The sequence below is a fragment of the Aythya marila genome, assembly GCF_965140915.1.
Source record: "Aythya marila genome assembly, chromosome: 10".
NCBI classification, from domain to species: domain Eukaryota; kingdom Metazoa; phylum Chordata; class Aves; order Anseriformes; family Anatidae; genus Aythya; species Aythya marila.
In genome coordinates this window covers 4580803-4603564 of record NC_139051.1, presented here as the reverse complement: position 1 = coordinate 4603564, position 22762 = coordinate 4580803, and the positions used below count along the sequence as shown (strand labels likewise).

At 47.7% G+C, this 22762-nt stretch overlaps 1 protein-coding gene across 12 annotated transcripts in view; it reads right to left on the bottom strand.

The window, feature by feature from the left end:
• FOXP1 (forkhead box P1) overlaps window positions 1-22762 on the bottom strand; it is a 364978-nt gene that overhangs the window by 68098 nt on the left and 274118 nt on the right. For 10 of the 12 annotated variants that reach the window (XM_082768411.1, XM_082768404.1, XM_082768400.1 and 7 more), the window contains 3 exons: window positions 7838-7975; window positions 6633-6722; window positions 1055-1214 (listed from right to left, as the gene is read on the bottom strand). In XM_082768411.1, the coding sequence (XP_082624537.1) occupies window positions 1055-1214; window positions 6633-6722; window positions 7838-7975 (388 nt within the window). Of the gene's footprint in view, window positions 1-1054; window positions 1215-6632; window positions 6723-7837; window positions 7976-17756; window positions 17913-22762 lie in introns of those variants that run through there. The other 2 variants (XM_082768403.1, XM_082768410.1) reach the window with 2 other exon arrangements.

Here is a 22762-nt window from a genome sequence, read left to right as displayed (position 1 = left end):
TGACTCCAGTTGTTGAGGTGGGTGTTTAAATTTATTAGGGGGCAAAGGGAAGGAAAAGGCTCGACTATTCAGAAACACCAGCATCTTAGTTGAAAGACCTGGTCCTCCCTGAGCCATGCCAACTTTGAACCACCTGCTTTAATCACAACAGACAAGAGCTCAGACAAGTCTGTTAAAATGTCCTAGAGGTTGTACTGAAACCCAGTTGAAAAAAACTATATGTATTAAGCCAAGAAGGAAAAGAAAGAACAAAACTGCCCAGGTTGTGATTACTGCCAAAAGTATTGTGATTTAAGTAGCTATCGCTTTCAACGTATCAGTATCTTTAGAAAAAATAAAGTAGGGATTTCAGCAAATCAGTAACTTCCTGCAGAGTGCGGGACCGAATAAAGATGTAGGAGGATCTAATTGTCAATAACACCAGTATAACACCATTAAAATTAAATGGAGTTAATCCCAATTTGCCTCAGCGTGGAGGGAAGAATGAAGCTCTGACGTCCAGAGGCAGTGAAATGAAGGACATATAAACAGGCATGGAGAGGAGACACTGCCACCTTTCCCTTTCAGCTGCAGAAAAGGGCAATCGCATTTCTACAGCTCGGCAGTGTGCGATCAGCGCTCCTCTGTGCCCAGCTCCCCGCCAGTGGTAGAGCCAGAAAGGGCCAAAATAGCACATGAAAAAAAATAATAAGAAGAAAAAGCTGCTCTCACGCTATCCTAAGCCATGAACCCAGCACCAAAATTTTATTAGGAAGCCTCCTGCGGAGGATTTCAAGTACAGATTAGTACAACCAGCAGCTTCGAGTCCGCCAGGCTGGATACAGCTGTACAAATTGAATCCAAACTCCAAACCACCTGCCCCCTGCTAGCGAGAGCAGCCCATGGTTTCAGTGCTGCCCTTCTCAAAAATACCTTTCTACTGCCCACCTTGTCTGTCAGAATGTTTCTTTGCTCGTTATTTTGCAAGCCTATGAGATCTCTGTGTCTCACTGAGTGACAATTCGGTGTGCAGGTGCTGTCTGCCTGCTCGGCAGCCCCCCAAGCCCTCACCTACCTTGTGCAAGGGGCTGCAAAGGCAGAGTAGGCTGGCCAGGCTGGATCGTTAGCAGCCCTTGACGCTGCAAAGTCAGGAGGTGCTGCTGCTGCAACTGCTGCATCTGTAAGAGTTGCTGCTGAAAGGCCAACTGCTGTGTAGCCACCTGCTGTTGCTGGGGCTGGAAAAGAAAAAAAAATGCACATTTGTCAATACAGAGCAAAAAATATTAACAGAGGACTTGCAGGCTCAACAGACTGCAACTCCTGATCACAGTCATTTGGTAGCAAGGAAGGACAGCGAGCCCACCACCCAGTACCAAGGACCCCAAGGCTCATGTAGGTGCTGGAGCTACCAACAAGGCTGCAGGAAATTTCCACCTCTGGTGAATACTTTAATCCCACCTCAATTCCTCCTGCAATCCCAATGAAAAACGCATGCAGAATTTGGTGCACGTGGCTGTGTTTTACCCCAGAAGCAGCTGCCCTTCAGTGGTGGATGGAGCAAACGCTGCTGGCAGCTGTGGAAGCCCGGGGCAGTTCTTCGAAGCAAAGAACACGCCGAATGTGAGTTGCCCCACGTAACCACACCGCGCTTGGACGTCATGAAAAACAGCCCTGTACTCTGCTCTGTTTGCTCATGCACGGGTTGTCTCGACAATTAAGGCAGTACAACCGGCTTGATTTATGGTATTTTACACTTACTCTCTCTTATCCATCCATCAAGCAACAATACTTTGTTACGTGCAGAATTATTCTTTGCTGTATTTAAGGCTGCTACTTGTGCACTTTGAAAATTTTAATTATTCTCACTCTAAAGAAGACGGAGTTGCTTTACTCTGCAGGGACGTGAACCCTGAACCTCCGAGGTGTAAAAGAACATGTTGCTTTTCTCACTACTGTACCCGGAGAAGCTTTTAACTACTCTGTTTATCACTTCTGACATAAATAAATGAGAAAAAATCAGACCTTTGAAGAAGAAAAACTTCATCTAATATTGTTAATTAGCCATGACAAACGATGAAATAACATTGTAAATCTTTCATAGAAACAGCCACTAGATTTTAATTACACACATTCATAATTTAGCAAACAACATCTTACTTGAATGTGAGTGTTTAATATGTACAGTACTCCAGGCTTCTGAGTCCTTAATTTTGTTCAGTTAAGGAAGCCTCTAGGTTTTGCTTCCATGCTCATCTTGTGTTTTATTTGCTTTGTTCTTTAAAATCCATGAAAGGCTTTGCGTTTTGATAAATATCTTTTTATTTATTGTACAATGACAGGAGGAAAACTTTTGTTGTGTAAAACATCAATACATCATGCCAGTGTTTAGCAGTTCCTTGTGCTAGCCAAAAAAAATTAATGTAGATTTCCTTAGTAATTATCTGAGTGATAGAAAGATAATACAGTGCAGTAGTACAATAAATAGAAGGAAATTATCTAATATCCCTAATCTGCTAGGAATCATATCAAGGTGGAGGTCTTATACACATTATGGCTAACAATTATGGAAAAAAAAAAATTAACTCTTGCAAAACTACACACTTTTGCAAATAAAGCCCGGCCAGACCGCCAGCGGTCGGTGGCCCCTCCCTGGTATCGGTGCGGAGGATCGCTGGCCCCGTTCCCTGCTGGTGTCAAGCAGGAAAAATCCACCCGGGTCACAGGAGCAGGGCTGACGGCCACCAGCCAGGGGCCGGGGCCCCACCTTCTGCCAGGGCGCTGGAGCCCTCCAGCCCCGCTGCGCTGAATGTGACACAGTCACAGGGGGGTTTAAAGGAAAAGAAAAAAAAAAAAAAATGGGAAGAAAAAAAAAACCACCTAGTATTTGGGGAAAGTTAAGGACAATGGCAATTACTTCGATTAAAATCCTTAAATAGTTGTTTTTGTGTTGCCATGCCCCATCAATCTTAATACTACAAGCAACTGCATACCTACAACTGTACCGACAGGCAAGTTCATTTTTCTTATTTCCCAGGAAGATCTGTAACTTCGGGAACAGTTAAACAAGTGAGTGTTTAGCCATACTGGAACTTGGAGAGTTTTCATCTCTGTGCCACAGCTTGCTCAGACAGATCCAGTTGTTGCAACTATTGCCAACAGCACCAGATGAATGCAAGCTGCAGCGACAGATCCATTAGGAGCAATCCTTGCCTCCACAGATGTTCCCGCTCCGAATAGACATATATTTAATGTATATTTAGTGTGTCTCTATATAATAAGGGGTATTTTGTAATAAATAAATAAATTAGCTGCAGTAATCTGTGCTTTACCTATTTGCCATCTGAGTACGAAGTTAGCATTGAAAAAAAAACACCCCCAAAGCCCGACAACTTCACACAAATCGCCTGATGCCCGTGTGGTTGTCTTCCCGGCTATCCCAAGAAAAGCTCTCGAACACGCTCTACTTTGAAAAGCCAGGATATAAAAGTATACAAGGCCCATTGTCCAAGAAAGAATTTAAAAGCAACGCACGTTGCCAAACTGCGCTCCCCACCCAGTTACCAAACACAGGATACAAGGCAGTTTGTTTACTTCTCACAATTGAATGCATACAAAAAAGGTCTCGGTGCAGTCCTGTTGTCAGGTCAGTAGTCAGTGTTAAAACGCTGAAATATCCTGATAAAACTCGCATTTTTGATCCCCTCCCTACAGCTCCTGTCAAAGGTCTGTTTTCCTTTCGTAGGTCCCTCCCTGCTGCCTAACACAAGCTGCCCCAAGCGCTGGAGGACAAACGGCCGCAGCATCCCGCGGCCCCAAGCCCCCCTGGTGGGGGCTGCGGGGGGCTGGAGCCGAGCTCACCCCACAAACTCACCCTCTGCCACCCGAGTATAGGCTACAAGGAGTCCGCTGGCAGCCTGCTTAGGGGTTGGACCCCTTTGGCCCAGGGGAATCGGCGGCGTTCTCCTTCTTTTAGGACAGTGTGGTGGCACGAGCCACTCGCAGAGGGCTCCGGGGAAGCCCTACATTCACGTGCTCGCTCCAGCTGTGGGGTACAAACTCACCCCACGGCAGCATCGCCGCCAGCGGTCCCCTCTGCAGCACGGCTCAGCCTGGGACCCACTGCTGCTGTGGAGTACAAGGAGGGGGAGGAAGAAAGACCCACCGCTCGCATGCTAATCTAGCCAGAATAAGCTCCTCGGCGCAGGGAAACGGGGCTGAGCCAACCTGCGGGATGGGACGGAGTGAGAGTGCTGTGGGAACAGGCCTCTGCTGAAACCCTCGGCAAAAAAAAAGCCTAGGGAAAGCTGGAGTCTTGGGCCCCTTGTTCTCTCCGCCGCTATCATGTTAAAATGCTCTTCTTAAAACAGGAAGGAGTCTTTTCTTATTGTTACTTTCGACAGTGTAATATCAGAAGTGTGACCACAGTAAATCAGTGTGTTAGATATTGAAATGCCATCACATTGTCTAACTTCCCTTCTCGTCTTTTTTAACACAAAGTATTTTTTCTTCAAGCTCCGAGCCCTCATCTTTGTGTCTGAGATGCTCTCCTGTCTGACAACAGCAATTTAGAAGAGTTAACTTTTATCGTTCATTCTGCTGTGTAACTTTCCCCTTCAAATTTCTTTATCTGCCCTCTGAGCTCATCTGAACTTTCATGTTCTCCCAGCATGCAGGCTTGCATTCAAAACTATGTCTAATAGACCAAATAAGAGGTTAATAAGAAGTGGCAACAGAAAGAAAAAATACAATCCCTGGTAACTGATAAGAATGACAGTGGCAGCCCTTTATTGTTTGTCTTCAAATATAGAGTTAAAGATCTTTAAAAAACTAAATTTTGACGCCTTTGAAAAGAAAGAAGCACAAAATAACAACAGGGGGTTATTGCCTGCCAGCCACAGGGGAGAAGCTCCATAATTCTTATTCTCCCTTTTGAAGGCTGTTAGAAATCTGATTCAAAAAAGCAACAGCAGAAGGAGAAAGCCTCTTGAGGCTATCGCCATTTCCTGTGATCATGCATAATGCGTTTCAAAAGTGGGTTTTTACCATTTCTGTTGATCAATTGCACCTCCTTCATATCCCCTCTTTTTTCTGCTGTGTTTACATCTGATGTGACTCAATGACAAGCGCTGTCTGAGACTGTGAAACAGACCTGTCATGTTGATTTATGGGCGCATCAAACCACGACTTGTCCAAACTGAAGCTCGCAGTTCATTAATTAGAGAGTTGTGACTTTGAAGTCAGCTTTCAGACTGTGGTTTTTAACATTTGGCTTAATTTATATGCTCTTGAATGTGGATCTCTAAGGAAAAAACTGAAATTCCCTTCTTGTCTTTGAACTTCTTTTGACCGCACAATAATCATTTCTTTGTCCAGAGTGATGCCTGCATCCCAGAGTCATTAACGCGCATTGAACTGCCACTGATGAGTAAGCCCTACTGAATTAGAAAAACAGCCAGCAAAACAAAGCTGAGAGCATTCTGCACAGTGATATCTCACAATTACATGCCTTCCCTCCCTGTGCCATTTCCATTTTAATTACTGTTAGTCCTTTAGATTTACATTTTAGACACTTTTTAATCTGTTCCCTTTTTATTATAGAGGCGCCCGTAAGCGTGCTATGGTTAAGGTTGTGTCAGCGTTTCCATTATAAACCCCCGATTTTCAGGGGTTTATAACTCAGCTGGAAAAATTCACTCGGGGTTGAAACTTGGCACAGGTGGCACAATTTGCCGAAATTTCAGGGGTGAGAAACCGGCGTGAGCTTCGAGCATCGCCAGTGGCAACGTGATGCCCAACCACTGCCACCACCACAGGACGTGGCACAGTGCCTCGTGCCAAGAGGCAGCTTTCTAGGATCTATCCGAGCCAGTGCCGATGTCAGACCGGAGTCTCCAACTCCTTTGGACTACAGGGGTGAACTTGGTGCCATGAAAATAAATGTTACCGCAGAAAATTTTAATTTAAGCACATCAAAATCAACAAAGTGAGAACGTGGCAAATACTTAGAAAGGATAAATGTATTTTAAGTTGAGACAGACGCCACCTTGGTGATCCTGCTCCTGCCATGGACCATGGTGGCATCGGGGTGAGGTCTCGGGACACCGTGCACCGCGGTGTGCTGCAGCACCTGGGCACGACACGCTGTGATGGGGTGCCACTCCCGTGCCACCTCTGCATCTCAGCCCTCCCTCACTACTCATAACTAACACTGCTCGAGCGCGGTCCCTTCTGCTGAGCAAGGAACATTCCAACCTCTCTGGTTGGAAACTGCAAGTGCGAACTCAAAATCTCATGGAATTTCGCCCTGTTCAGAGAGGACAGCCACATATCTGGGCCTGCTTCCTTGCCCCCTCCCCTCTGCAACATAACTAACTTCCAAAAGCACTCTCCCAAGATACACGTCTAGATGCTTGCTCCAGTACTCATACCGAACATCAAGGCATGGTCCCCGGCTATAAAATATGTGGCAGCAAGCAAATGGAAAGCGCAGGAAAATACAGGCGAAAACAGGACAATAACTCTAAATCTGAAAGCTGAGACCTGATAGAGTCAGTTCAGTTGTGCAATCATTTATAAGATGAATGACAGTTTAATAGCCACTAGACAGTCCTCTGGGATCTGTGGTTTGAAAGTAAAATGGGTATTGTCTGTACCTCTTTAGGCTGTTTTCCAGCATGTTGTTGCTGTAAAAGTTGAAGCTGCAACTGTTCCTGTTGTTTCTTATAAAACTCTTGAAGCTGCTGCTACAAAGAAAAGGAAAGATGGTAAGTAACAAAGTGGAGAGCCAATTCAGTGTCCCTTTTGGTGTAATACACAAACTGTGATTTGAAAAATAGCATCCTTTTATCTGTAATGGTCTGACCTTTAGTTTGAAACTCGACAATAAATTCAGTGCACACTGACTATTCTTGGCATTATCGTTTGAAAAGTAATCTCCAAAATGAACTGATGAAAAACATACCATTTTCTACACAAACTAATTAAAATAAGGCAAGGAATGACCTTTGATTGTAACAACAAAGCCAAAATGCCCTTGCTGAGAGAGCCTGGCGAATCTCTGTTGTGAAACACACATGCTTTCTAAATGATAGGGTTTGACTGTATTAAGTGTTGTTCAATACATGCACAGACATCCTAAGAAATACTCTCCTCCTCCCTGCTGCCAGCCGCTCGCCGTGCAGGCTGTGCTCTGGAGCCGAGGGGAGGCAGCGTGGCAGCGAGGAGGGGGCACACAACGTGGGGTTTTGGTGGGTGCCCGTGCTGGCCCGATGCTCGCGAGCCCACGCTGAGCCATACCCTACGGTAACCCAGCCTTGGGTTGTGTCAGCAGCCAACTCTCAGCTGAAAAAGGACCACGCGTTGAAACGGGGCACGGAGAGACACCAATGCACCACACAGCATACGCTGGCTGAAATCAGATGGATTAAGGCTTGCGAACCTCTTCGCTTTCACTGCCACTGTTTCACCAGCTCTTTATGGTCCCAAGCAGACGTAGCAAGGTCTGAAGTGGGAAGTGTCACCCTACCACTGCGTTTATTGCAATTAACCAGAGCACACTGTACTTTCTGGGGGATGCAGGCAAAAGCAACAGGGACACGTGCCGAAATCCTGACACTTAAACATGCAGCTGCATTATTTATCCAATCCTGGAAATACTCCTTGCACTGCTCGCTGGATTTGTTTCCAGGAGCTATTTCTAGACCAAAAAAACAAAAGAGCAGTCAGTTCATTTCAGAGCGTGGCTGCTCCAAGGTGCAGACCCCGAGAGGCAGGCAGCTGCTTTCCCAGGAAGACATCGGGAGCGAAGCCCTCCAGTGCCTGCCAGGGCCCCGCAAGCGGCTGTGAAGGTGACAATTACCTGTTGAAGCATGAGTGCCTGCTGCTGTTGGAGCAGGACTTGGAGTTGCTGGGGAGTTAGCACTTGTTGCTGGAGGATCTGCTGCATTTGCTGGGGAGTGATCACTTGAGGTGTCATCATAGCCACCGACACGGGAACCTGCGGAGGAGACAGAGCGGGGGTCAGGGAGCATCTCCTGGGGAGACAGGCAGGCGCGGGGAGGCACGAGCCCACCCCGAGCACAGAGGGACCGGCCGCGCTTCCCCGGCGACTCAGGTCCCTCTGTGCAGAGCTTTTCTGCATTGGGAATTCTTGTAAGACAGCAGAATGGCGAAACCTGCTCAGATTTGTTTGTTTTTACAAGGAGCTGCCTGCTCAGTCCTTTCCCTCCCCAAAAACCCCTCCCTGCCACGCAGAAATTCAAGAGCCCAGTATCCCGTGCTGGTGGGATCTAGACCCTGTTAGGACAGGTTTTTAAGAAAACTGAAGGAAGGCTCAGTGACGTGGATAACAGCACCGCACTCCTATGCAATTTTAACAGAGAGGCCCTGCTACGATGTCTTTACCATTCCATATTCACCCAGCATACAGATGTCTTCAATTCTTTCATATTATGTGAGATACCATTAAAAGCCGCTTTCCATGACATTTCAGTGACAAACAGCTACAGTGATGAACTTGATAGCATTTCATATTTGCAACTGTTAACACGTTTCTGCACGGGCATCTTTGCAAGGAACCTGTACACTGTATCTGAAAGGATGATGTCTTGTTCAGATAAAACACTGACATTAAAATGACAGGCTGTCTTGGCCAAGGTTACACAAATTGTATTCAAGCGGATACCTAATGACAATGCTATGAATTCTGCAAGCTTTCTAGAATGTAATTTAGCTATTCAAAATAATCACTGCACTTGTGTTTAATTTGCAGACTACATGAGAACCATTTTGTCAGTCCTAGTAATGCAAGAAGACTATTTCCCTAGAAACCCACCCCTCTATCCTCCACCCCAAAAAAGGAAAAGAAAAGGAAGAGAAAAAAAACAATAGAAGAAAAGACAAAACCCATATGAGTTTTAACAGTAATATTTAAGCACCTTACTTTTCTATAGTTTCAAATCAAATAGGTGACAGCACAAAACTAAAAGCAGTAAAGGATATACTTTGCTAAAAAGGATCTCCTGTCATCTCATGTATTACAATAAAAGGTAATAATATGTTTAGCACTTTTTCTGTGCACCACTTTTTAAAAAATCAGCAGACAATAGCTGATCAGAAGATAAAAGAGTTTAAAAAAACCCTTCCAGTGTAGTAGTAAGCAAGAGAGAAATGCAGTATTAATTTTATGTAACATAATGTCTTAATATGCAGTTTATCTTGACTTTTTCACATGATTTGTCCTGTCATTTGCATAGCAAGCTCTCATTCCTAATTTCACAGTCATTATGCACTGATGTCCTGATTTCTCAGCATCACTAATTTTGATGAACTAAAAATGGTTCCTGAAGGTCAGGCTGATGTACACGGCGCATCGCCCGGTGTTGTTGTGTACATGGCGTGCGCCAGGGCCCGGCGCTGCCCAGAAAACATGTGCTTGAGACTGATCTCCCAAACCAACAGCCCTGTCACACCAACACGGCGCGGTCCAGCACCAATCCCCCAAATCCCAGCCACAGATCTCCCACGGTCCTTGCTGGGGCAGGTGCGAAGGCCAGGAAATGGAGATTTGAGGATGGGACAAACTCCGGTCCCTACGAAGCCACCGCGCGGTGCCACCGCCTCGTCCCACAGGACGAGGACACTGAGTCATGAGGATGGGCAGTCCCAGTCCTTCTGAATATCTCAATCCTCAGTCTTTTAAAAACTTTCCCGGGAGTAGACAATTATTTAATTAAATGCTGCAGTCACTATCTTCACCCGAAGCATGACTCACCTTCATTATCCCCATCCCCTGAGAAGTTTACTTTACCCTGGGGTTTGTACTACCTTCCATTGAAGTCGGACTGAGCAAACAGAAGAGGAAGCATGTTTAAGTATGTTTTCTGTGCCATTCTTGGAAGATATACAACACAAATACTCTTCAGTCAGATTTATGACGACAAGCAGGGATACAGACAGGAATAGGGTGGGGTGCTGTAAACCCTACACATCGGTGATTAATACGGAGGGCCGCATTCTGCCGGCAGCTATGCGGAGACAACTCCCATTCACTTCCACGGCTTTTTTGCACGTTTATCTCTGGATAAATCTGAGGATTTGGCCCTACTTTTGAAAACCGGCCATGTACCTTCCGGTGAAGCCTCTCCGAGCTGCACAGCCGCTGCTCCAACAGCTCTTAACCAGCGAGGGCCCAAACACATGGCCAAACACAGCCCACCTGGGCGGGCAGGTTTGGGTGGCTCCATCCAACCCCATTTTACCGCATTTTCACACCCCACCTGCGACCCCGAAGAAGGAAGGCCCTGCCTTTGATTCTAGGCATGGTGAACGCCACGGTTACCCACTGGGGAAGGGACTTCCAAAAGCTTTCTGCAGAGGAACTCCACCACACCACAAAGCGCCCCGTTGAAAACGGCACCCGTGCCCCGGCGCAGCGCGGGCACACGTCCTGGTGGAGGGCTTGAAACGGTTCAGAATTACGGCCTATATATCCACTCTCTTAACTCCCACCGTCCAACTTTTTCATGTAGCTAGTCCCTAGTAATACTGGGAAGCAAAGGGCATGCAGCACCAGCAATAGGCTATTATAGCCCACACTTTATTACCCATTACTACCGAGGTCATTAGCGGTAAGAGTGATTGTACCGGTCTTAACCTATTGATCATTGTAACTACTATCATTTAATCCCGTGTTGAATGTCTGGAAAGCTGCTAAAGGCACACAAGAGAGAGTGCTTTAGCGATGAGAAATATAGCCAAAGCTTGGAAATTACACTTTGATTCATAAAATCTAGCCAGTGGTTTAAATCAATAGTATTTAAAACAGTCATGTAAGTTCTTAACTACAGCTCTCTAATATTTATGGGTCCCTTTTTGAGTGTATTCAGTCAAAACTAAACTTTATTTTAGATACTGTACACCACACTTTACCTTACATTAGATAAAATATATTTATTTCTGATATTTTGCCTGATAGTAAATGAAACCTAAACTGAAGGCTATAAATTAATTTTAGATTTTTATCTCTCAGATGTCAAGCGAAATGTGTTGCCAAAAAAAATTACAAACCAACTTTGAAAATGGCTTAACTGTTTAAGTACATGAAAACGAGTGTGTTTTATGAGTTAACAATGAATCACAGAAGGCAGTTTATGAAGAACTAAAATAATTCTGTCTTACTGCCTTCGGGGAGTTGAAGTTCAAATTAAACTACTGGCAGATATATTTAAAGAATGCTAACTTAGCATGCAGAACAGAAATCAATCTTTTTTTTTTTTTTTCAAGTTGTTTATTTCCATTTTCTACATGAAACATGATTGTTGTTATTGATATGATTAATGAAGCACTTCTGGTATTGTTGACTGATAACAATAGGGTGTGGTAGATACCCAGCTGCATGCAAACCTGGCAGCAGAGGTAAAAATACAGCTGCAATTTGGCTTTCGGAGCTGTGCTAGTAGAGACCTGCTGACATGCTAATACCAGCAACGGCAAAAAATGTCTTTAATACTCACAATTGTTTTCAGCCACTTTCTCTGTCTCCCGGGGTCCTGCCTGCTATTTCTCCGGCTCCCCCAAAGCCTTCCCGTCCTCTCCCCAGTCCCGAGCTCTGCCAGCACGCCGTGTTTTGGAGAGGCTGACCGAGGCAAACTTGCACAACTTGGGCCAAGTTCACCTCGAACTTCACAAGGGAGTTACAGCAGGGATGCATTTGTCACTCCTCCATACCACTCAGACAAGGGTCACGGGGATGAAAATGATTTAGACCTATTTAATCATCTAGTTCCCCCATTTTCCCTGATATTAATATAATTAAATACTAGCTAAATAATTTCAAGTAGTTTAATCTTGTATGAAGTGGGGGGAAAAAAAAGAGAAAGAATGCCTTTTTCACACAACGTGCCTTCGTTGCTGGATACGGTGATGGTCTTGTTAACTGTTAGCAGGCATGCATGGAAGATGGGGAGGATTTCCTTAATTCATAAAGAATAACTCTGCCAGAAAATCCTTTTCTCCTGTGATGTATGTTCACACTTGATTTCAGTAAGTCCTCGGAGCAGGCACCTTGGATTTCCAAACAGCAATTCTTCAGATAAAGATTTTGTGATAAAAGTTAAACGGAGCACAACACAGCCGAGCACAGAGCAAGTGGCTGAGGAACAGTTAAAAATGCTGGACTGCCAGAAAAATAGATACAGCTAGGCGAAAACAAACAATTCACTTGAGCTGTCTTATTAGAAAGCTATTACGTGCACTACTTTCGCAATATTAAAAAAAAAATCACAATCGAAACAACGCAAAACAGCTTTGCTTGTGCCCCAGGAGAAGATAAACCCCGGGTACCCTGGCAGAGGGAAAAACACAATGCCCCAAACCGCAGCAGAGCCCAGCGACAGAAGAAGTGCTGAACGCAGGACCCGCATCCATCCTGAGACTGAAACACTTCTGACATAATATTTCAGCCTCCAAACTAACAACCCAAAACTGCCGCTGAAAGAATTATTCATGCAGAAACTGCAATTCCGTTTCATTATGCAAAATGGAATCTCGCTTTTAGACTTAGTTATTTTGCCATGATACTGCACAACACATTAAGACAGGTACTGTTTATTACATTAATGTAAAATCAGCTAAGTAGTCTGTCATTAGCATAACTGTTCTCTCCGTAACAATGCAACTCCCTATAAAAAGAGGGGGAAAAGAGCCTCTTTAAAATTAAATTAGCATTTTATGGTTATAATTTTGTTTATTATATTTTATCAGTAGGAAAGATCTGCCTTTGACCCACGGAAGGCAGGGAGATGGGCTATGCTGACATTCCCCGGCATGTCAGGATGTCTGCTCTCTTCTGCATTCTCTTCTAGCTAAGGAAAAACGGGGATATTTTCATATTTGTTTACAGAATGAAACATCTGATCTTATCTACCACTTCTCATGCATACCAGGTTTCTCACTAAGTGCCAGGATAATTGTTTCTGCTATAATAAATACCCATTTAATTTGCATAAAAATATAAAGTTTACATAAATTAAATCCTTTCTACATCTAACATTTGTCAAATACAGACTAAACCAGAATGCACACCACCAAATACTCATTTAATAAGCTGAGTGAGATTTCAACCTCAAGATTATCACCATCATTTTTCACGTTTTAAGAAGTTATCATTTTTGTTTCCCGCTCCATCGTGAAAGGAAAAATTACAACCTGCTGTACATGCTTCCTAACAGCGGTGATATTTTATAATGGTTCGGTTAAAAAAAAAAAAAAAAAAAAAAAAGCTTTTTTTTTTTTCCTAGAGTTTAGGAAAGGAAATGTTTGCTCCACATATTCTGCCAAAACACCCTGAAACAAACCAAAAGCCATCCTGCTCAGAAACACCCAAATTACCCCTCCAGCCCTTGAAAACCCCTTGAAACCTTCTCTCTCCCCACCACCCTTAACACGCTGAGACTGATCATCATGTCAGCCTCCTCGCATTTGTGTATTAATCCACTAATACATTAAGGAGAGCTTAATTAAATAATAAAAGGCGGTGATTGAATCAGCAGCGTTCAGCACGCCCGGAGTTCTCCGGAGCAGGCGGTGCTGCAGCGAGGGGCTCTCCTTTCCTCTCCTCTTTCCTCTCCTCTCCTGTCCTTTCCTCTCCTGCCGGGGCAGCCTGGGAGCAGCGGCACAGCTCGGACCCCGGCGGTGCTGGGGCTGAGCCCCCTCTTTGCTCTGCGCTGGATTTCTCCTGCGAGAACCAGCCGCAGCGCTCTGGGGCACGCGAGGAGGCATCCATTGTCCTGGCCAGCTGAAAAAAATTAGGAAGCTATTGGAAAAAAAAAAAAAATATTCACCTGGTTAAAGCACGCTGCGTGTTTCACGTAGGAAACGGGGGAAGGCAGCTCCAGCCCTGCTTAAACACTCACTGAGGCTCTGCCACTTCGGGTGCGAGCGGAGCCTTTCTCACAGTTGTAAACTTTATTTGCTTAAAACGTGCAGTTTTTCACACCTAGCGCAGACACCTACAGCTGCACATCGCAGCTAAGCACAACGGTGCAAATTAGATTCTAATGAGAAAACATCAGTTGCTTCTTTGACAATCTTGCCATTCAGTGATTTACTTCTAATGAAGACGCACTCCAACCAGCCAGCTCTCCGTGTTAAAGGTCAAAGCGCCTTCAAAAAAATGCCTCGCAAAATCAAGGCAAATGGGAAACCCGCAAAGAAACCTTCTCATAAAGTGGCGTGGCAATTAGAGTAATTGTGCAAAAAGCCGTCTTCGGTAAAAAGTAAAAGAAATTAAGCTGCCACTACTGTAACAGGTTAGATGAAAATCAAAATTTAATGTATTCTCCCTTGTGTCATCTTGTTTTGTCAAGACATCAAATAGAATTGGAAAGTACAAAATAACAAGCCCTTGAGAAATCACAGAAGCCGACCTTTTTGATGTTGTTGGTTTACCTTGTTCTCAGTTATTTGAACAATGATGTTTCAGATTTAAGGGCAAGATAAAGCTTAAAAATTAAAACCCGTTGTCAGTTTGGGGAGGGGGCTGTTGTCCCTCCAAAACAGCAGAGCATCTTACCTAATCAGTGAAGGCAAATCCGTCCAAAACTAGTGCAAGGAACAATTAGCAATCCTGCTTATTTGCTCAACACTCAGTCTGTTTTTAATACCATTCATTCAACTTCAGTACAACCTACAGATCCTCCTTCTAGCGGAGGAAACTGTGCTGGAAAGGCTAAAAAGAATTAAAAAAAAAAAAAAAAAAAGAGGAAAAAAAAAAAAGGAAAAAAAATAGCTGGGGAAGAGAGATTTGCCAGTGCTGCTTCTCTCCAAAATCTCTACACGGCCACTTCAGACCTGCAGAGGAGTGCATGATGCATTTTTTCCCTTTCCTTGTAACTGGAAAGCGAAGCTGAGCAAGTAAGCACCTTACAAAAACAAAACAGCACAGGACATTTTAACTCAACTACAGCAAAATAGTTTCCAGTAATGCAGTTCTGCTTTCAATAAAACAAACAAACTGCTTAAAACCAGCCAAGCCTTTCACCAAACAATAACAAATTTAGCTTATGGTGTCAGGACTTTCCCACAACCGAGTTTCGCAGGTGTTGATAAAACTGCCCCTGCTACCGCTTTTTTTTCCTAGCAAAGGGGGGAGAAAACAACATCAGCGAGTTAGCTGGCTGCCGGGAAACATTTTGGTAAAGTCAGTCCAAGTTGCGGAGGCATCCAGCACAGGTCTGCCTGAAGCAGCTCGAAAATGACTAGGAAATAGAGAGCAAGAGCGCAGGAGAGCTTTGTAACTCCTTCAGGTCCTGAACGCCAGAAGCCTTCTCCCTTACCTTTCCTTCAGCTGCCCAGGGCATGCCATCACAGATAAGGGAACCGAAGCCTTTTACGCTGCCAGAGGAGCTCGCGTAGCTCCGCTATTTTAAAAACGACACGACTGTCGAGCAGCATCAGTGCTCGAGAGCTGCCAGGTTAAAACGCTGCCTAAGCCATCGCTCCAACCGCTCTGCATCACTTCCAACGCCTAAAAAAAAACCCCTAGCACAACTGTTGCGACCGTTTCCTCCATTACACGCGCCTCGCACCAACTCAACTTGCGTACACGTCAAAGCCCGCCGTCCATTAGCGCGAGAATCCATCTGTGACCCATTACAACCCGGGGCAGGCAGGTGACGGCTCCTGGCGCTGCCCGGTCCCGCTCGCACCGCTCACAGCGCCGTGCCGGTGTCCGCCGGGGGCGCGGAGCCACGCACGCCTCCCGAGCACGCCGGGGACCAGCAGCCGGAGCACGCCGCGACGCCCCCGGCTCCCTGCGAGCAGCCAGCTCCCCAGGAAGCCCACGCTGCTATTTCATTTCTCCCCTGTCAATTCCGTTTTATTTATGACTTCTCTCTAGTTCGGCTGAGTGACTGGTCAGAGCACGTCTCCGAGCTCCTCTTTTTTTTTTTTTTTTTTTTTTTTTTTTAAAGCAGGAATTATGCTGCCTTAAAAAAAGGAAGGGCACAGTGGCACGGCAAAGTGCACGTTAAACAAGGGGAAAAAAATAACAACTGTAGCAAACAAAATAATTTCAAAGCGGCCCTTCCTATCATAAGCTTTCCGATGATTTATGGTTTACCAACTCAGCAAGGTTACGCAACGCTGCATGCCTTTAGATGCATTATTTGAGTCAGTTGAGATTTAATTAAGATCACAGCCTCCAAAATCCCTGTCAAATGAAAATTCACAAAAGACAATACACTATATATCCTCATGCAGATAGTCTCCATTCCACGCTCTGGAATAACATAAGTTAATCCTCGTTTCTATGGTGGCAGACAAAAGTTCACTAATTTTGTTTTCTTTTGACACTTGTGTTGTTTTCTGTTTTATGTCATGCGATCATTCCCTTTTGGGAAGGGAGGGGAGCTGATATAGGGGGAGCGAGCAGAGAGCAATATGTCTGAATACGGCAGCAGATGTATTTTGACATTCTCACAGCCCTGCCGTGATGTCATCAAGTTTTCATATAATTAACCCCTGCCAGCGAGAGCATCATTGCATGACATCTGCCCACTGGGAAGCGGAGGAAGGAGTCGGGGACAAAACACACCAAGTGCCTCGAGCTTGCTCTTGTGCTAAGATCCCAACCAAAACCCCAAATCAGGCTGGGGCCGCAAACCTGGGCTCCCGACCCCGCGGGCAGGCCGGGGGCTTCGGCAGGGCCTGGGGGGCTCAGCAGCCTCGCCTGCCCCCCGAAATGTGGCCAGCACACGCAGCGATGCCTCTTATAGGGAAACTGTGAGAACTTTACCTCGTTCTGGGGTACTTCTGTCCGCGTTATCTTAATATCTGCTCGCTTATCTCGTGGTTTAGAAATGACAGGTGCTAGCGGTCTTTTGTTTGACAGGCCACTACACAAATAACTGTCTTGCCTGAAAGGGCTAATGCACTACTAATGAACAATAAATCAACTTTGATTATAAAGTGTCAGGCCAATCAGTTTGCAGCTCGGCTCCGCCACGCTCTAGGCCAAGGCAGCTCCTCCGCCTGGCCGGGCTTTGGGCTCCATCCCCGCGGCCTCCCCGGGGAGGTTTTGAGGCAGGAGCTCGACTCCAGCCCCCTCAGAGCGGCCCTCCGGCGGGCTGGGAGAGGGCTGGGGGCCACCTGCGGGGTCACCCCACAAAATCTGTCCCTTCCCTGGCAGAAGCACGCTCTGGCACCACATCCTCACAGCGACGGGCGCTTGAGGCCGGGCTGCGCGCTGAGGGGCGCGGGCAGGAGGCCCTTGGGACACCGCAGGGGCGCTCTGAGGGTCCCTGCGGGGTGTTTGGGGCTCCACAACCCACTCCAGGACGGGGCCCGGCGGCGTGAGGCAGGGCCAAGCGGCTCCCAGCCGGCCCCGGAGGGCTCCCCGGTGTCGCTCGCAGCGCAGGGAGGCGAGCAGCCCGGCTCCAGTCACTTTTTTTTAATTAGAAATAAAACTTCGGCGGCCCGCAGCCGGCCGTTCCGTTTTCGTCAACAGCCCTTAGTCACCGCGGGTGATTCACGTTTCCTGCCACCAAACTTGTTTGCGTTCAAAAAAGCGCCCGGGACCGCCGCCACACGCGGCTGAAGGGCGGCGGGGGAGCGCCCCGAGCCCCCCGCGCTCCGCCCCGCGCCTGTCGCGAGCGGAGCTGTCACGACAGCGGGAGCCGCTCTCCCTCGCTCTTCTCCGCGAGTTTCGGGCTCCCCCTCCCCGATTCACACACACACACACACCCCACACACCAACAACCCGGCCCCGGGGCACCCACCTGGGCTGAGGCGGCGGCGGCGGCGGGCGGCGCGGGGCGCGGCGGGCCATGGAGCGGGCGGAGCGGCGCGGAGCCTCCGCGGGAGGAGCGGCGGCGGCGGGGCCCTGCTCGCGGGCTGGCGCCGCGGAGCCCCGGCGGGCGGGCAGGGAAGGAGGGAGGGAGGGAGGCGGCAGGGAGGGCAGGCAGGAGGCAGGCAGGGAAGGGAGGGAGGCAGGCAGGAGGCAGGCAGGAGGCAGGCAGCCGCCCCGCCCCGCCCTGCGCCGCCGCCGCGCACAGCCCGCCCCGGAACGGGGCACCCCCGGGCGCGGCCTTCCTCCTCCTCCTCCTCCTCCTCCTCCTCCTCCTCCTCTCCTCCTCCTCCTGCTCTTCTTGCCCTGCCGCTCGGCCGAGTGTTGAGCCCCCTCCCCGGCTGTGAGGGCTGTAGGGACGCGGGGTGTCCCCGCACGGAGCTCCGCGCTCCCAACTTTCTGCCCGCTCCGGCCGAGTGCCGCCCCCCTGCACAGCGCCGCCAGCAGCGGGGTGCCCACAGCGGGGAGGGGGAGAGAGGGAAGGAAAAGGGGGAAAATAGAATAGAAAAGAGCAAAATAGAATGAAATGAAAGAGAACAAAATGAAATGAAATAAAATACGAAATAAAAAATAAAATAAAATAAAATAAAATAAAACAAAATAAAACTAAATGAAATAAAACAAAGTAAAATAAACAAAGTAAAATAAAAATAAAACAACATCAACAAGCCTCTGTCAGGAGCCCACACCAAGCCATGCTGCTGCGCCCGGCCTGCACACAAGCACAGCTTTTCCCCCTCTCCCCTATCAAAGCAGAGGGGAGTCAGTCCCAGGGCACCAGGATGCTCAAAGCCAGCCCGGGATGAAGCCCTCAGCCCCATAAACCCCACACAGCCCCACAAACCCCTCGCAGCCCCACACACCCCACAGAGCCCTCGCAGCCCCGCTCCCTGCCGCTGAGGCAGCCGAGGCCTCGAGTGTGGCGCCGGGCAAGGCCTGGGCCCGCGGCACCTCAGCACCACGGGCTGACAGGGCGGTGTGGCACACAACCAGCCTCAGGCCCCATCAAACACTTTTTGGGTAACTCTCTTCCCCAAAAGCTCCCGCACCGTTTGCTGTACCGCAGTGGCAGTTCCCTCCCGCTGTTTCAGCCTGGCCTTGGCATTTTCCCCCGCTGTCCGAGTGATGCCGACGGCTCCTTCGCTCGCACGCACGCAGCTGAGCCCGAAGCCACCACGCTCCTCAGGCAGGCGCGTGGTTTGTTTGCGGGCGTCAGGGGCTGGGAGACAATGGCCCCATTAGTTATGCTGCTAAAGAGCCGCACGAGAAGCCAAGACAAAGGACCCAATTTGCTGACAAGTTGTGATCCGATAGTAAATGGGATGCGATACGGATTGCCTCCCACCCTAAAGTGTTTTCGTGTCAGATAACAAATTTATTAATGGGATTTTTTTCAGGTCACAAAAATGTGACCCCACCCTCTTATGAATATTTAATAAGGGACTAAGGGCATCTTTTCCGAGACCCTAAATCTGCCAGAAACAGCCCAGATGAATCAGACACGCTGGGCTCTGAAAGCAGCAGGCCCCCGGCAGGTCAGCAGGCAGAGGGCACGGGCGCCACGGCCCTGCGTGTGCATTACGTGGGCGCACGGGGAGCAAACAAACACGCACACCCTCCAACACTCGGGACGTTTAATAATAGCACAAACAGGTAATGCATGCCACGAGCTCGTAATAATTACTGCTTGCGCTAGGAGAATCCCTCCTGTGCCGGACTTCAAAGCAATCCCAAGCAACCCCGGCTGCTTTGGGGAATGCATCACCAATATGTGGGCTTGCACTTTTTGGTGGCATCTCTCACAGACCACCTCCTGTTCCCTGGTTCGGGTGAGAAGGGCAGCCCTGTGGCCATGCCACCCACCGGCCCAGAAAGCTACTGAGCTGTTTGCTTTTCCTCAGCATGGACCTCTCGCTGCCCACTGAGCCAGTGCTCTCCTTCCGCCCTCACTGCCAACCTCATGCCTGCGGAGTGAGCTCCATCTCAGGACATTTCTAACCACACCAAGGGGCTGTGTGAAGCTCAGGAAGCTGCTCTAGGCACTCGTTCCCCTTCCCGGGGCAAAGAGCAGCGTGACGTGGCGCTGCCAGAGAGGAGCAGAAGCACGGCCCCAGCTCTGGCACCGCCAGCGCTCCCCAGCCTTGGGCGAGTCACCCGGGGCATTTGTTTTCCGAAACAGCCGCTCCGTCCTGCGTGCCCTGCTTTCTGAGAAGTGCTTGCAACATCCCTGGCCGAGCACTGCCCGCATGCTCACCATCTCAAAGGCAGGCAACGGCCTCCTCCCCACCTGCAGAACGGGGAGAACCCTGCTCGTTTGGGGATCTTCTCTAGGCCAATATTTGCAAAACACTCAGAAGCTGAAAGGTGCTGCCTAAGCACTGAACGCTGGCCACAGAGCCTGCAAGCAGTATTTTTAAAGCATTTTATGCCCTTTCATATAAAAGCTTCTTACCTGCAAGCTCAGCCAACATCTGCTCTGGGCTAAAAACTTCGGTCTATTCCCTTAGTAACGGAGATGGTAGCACTAAGTAGGGTCACTGTGAAATTTAACGCAGTTCTCAGCCAGCAAAATATTTTAAAAGACCAAGAAGGACCATAAACTCCCACTTTAATTCCATTCAATTATGGAGAGCCATCACAGACAGAGACAATCAGATCTGACACGGATGTTCAAAACAGAAGACATCCACCGACACATTAAAAACAACAGGGAAGGAGCGTGGCGGCTCCTGGGCTCTGCAAGATCTGATCCGAGTCAAGTGGCAGCATCAACACCTAGATTTAAAAAAAAATCACTGTGTACAGCACGGATATGAGGCTCCGAGGTCCAAGCCAGCGCAGCAGGTTAGGATTGCTGCTGAAGATGAGCGTGGCACAAGAAATGGCTGCGCTGTGCCGCTGCCTCCGTGCACGCCTCCTTCGCCGACTGCCACCGGCACCCAGCCCCGCGGAGCTGCACGCGGGCTGCAAACGCAGGCAGGGAGGGGCGGCCGGTTTGAAAGCCAGCTGCTGTTTGCAGTTAGAAGGGAAAAAAAAGGCGTCTCGGATACTATTCCCACTGCTGGATCCCCAGGCCCATTTTTGTGGGGTTAAATCACATTTTCCTGTTTTGAGACTGCTGCATTTTCCCTTGCTGCTGTTTGAAAGACCTACGAAAACAAATGGGGAAAACAACTGACTAAACAGGAAACAGTGAAACTTATTATCCACAAAGTGCTGAGAAAAAGTACTAAGTAAACATTTTTTTTTTTGGGTCGTTTTTATTAATCTTAGCTAACACCCTCATGGTAACATATTTTCAGGCAGAAAAGTGAATTTTAGGCTGGCGGTGTCTCTGCCAGAAGAGAACACCAAAGCAATTAACATTTCAGAAATGTTTGTGTCTGTTGCACTTCTTTTTCATGTGAAACTGTCATTTTCCTTATTGCCCTGCAGATCCTGCACGAAGAAGGCTCTTTAAATCCCCTCAGCATTGTACAATGGTTTGAATTTCACTTCGTGGCATGCTTTAAATTACCATTCACATCTTCATTTAATGCATCATTTTATAATGCCAGTGTTACTAGTTAATTTATATATACACAGCAGGATGTGTCAACATTCAGGTGAGTTATGAATATGATTGTGCAGGAGTTATGGAAGGCATTTCTGCAAAATTATGGTTCCCTCTAAACATAAAAATATTAATAATGAATCAAACATCACAGGTAAACAACAAATTTTATATAATTGCACCCCCCCCATGCCTCGAGATAAATAAATAAATAAAAATGGCAACATTTTCGCTCTGCATTCATATTTGATTGATCTTAATAAATTGCCATCTCCTTTCCTAATAAACTGTAATCTCTTGTTTCCGCCACAAAGTAAAATTTATTAGCACACTCTTCTACCAGCAGGTCTGCATCACTCACAGCACAGTCTGCAAATTGTTCCAAGTACGCATGGGCATTATTCATAAATTATTTTTGTGCCCCAAAGTACACAATATATTGAAAGGCAATCGCCGCTAACTGTTCTCTGTTACTTTCCTTAATTATGTGAGATAGCATTTATGTCACGTACGGTAGAGGAAATGCCGCAGTTTCCATTAAAACTCCATTTTTTTGCCACGGGTTGAAACACAGCGCTCACACAGCGAAAACCACAGATGCCTTCCGAGGAGAGGAAATACTCGAGGTGCTATCTGGTAGGAGATGGCAACACCTCTGCGTTAAAAGAGCAACCACTGTATACCAAAATAACCTGCTGGGCATGACAACAGTTGCGGCTCCAAGAGGAAAAGTAGGTGTTTTGTCATGATGTTAAAGTTGCCATGGTAAGAAAAGAAACAGAATGAAACATCAACAAAACAAACGTCAATCACGCGCCTTCGCCCGTGGAGCATTAACTCGTCGGCTCCTGGCCACGCCAAAATCATCGCGCCCTGTGCTCCCGGGTGCCCTCCCTGGGCTGGGCAGGGACAGCGGGTGACAGGAGGGGACACGTGTGCTGCCTGGCCCCACAACCAGGGGACTGGGGGTTCTTCACCTCCCCTGACAGCCGCCACAAGAGAACATCTCTGCAACACCGGGCCGGCAGCAGGGCATGCGCGCACCGCTACGCACACCCCTGTGCCATCGTGGCGTTGCAGTACAATGGGTCTGAGGAAATTTGGGTCCTTTGACGTGACAGCGCCCATCAGCCCGCTGCACAGCGTACTCACACGCAGCCTACGAGTGCCAAACTGTGTATTCTGGCCTCTTAGTGAGAACAACCCGGAGTACCGCCGGGCATCTTGCCGTTTTTCACTCCCTCTGTTGGGAACGCACGGCGGCGGATTTTCAATAAAACACCTCCTCAGCACTAATGGGCCACTGTGCTCATTTCAATGGTCCCCGAGGTTTCATGACACAGTGTATTTAGCTGGCTCATAGTCCAAGTTTTCCTCCAACATTA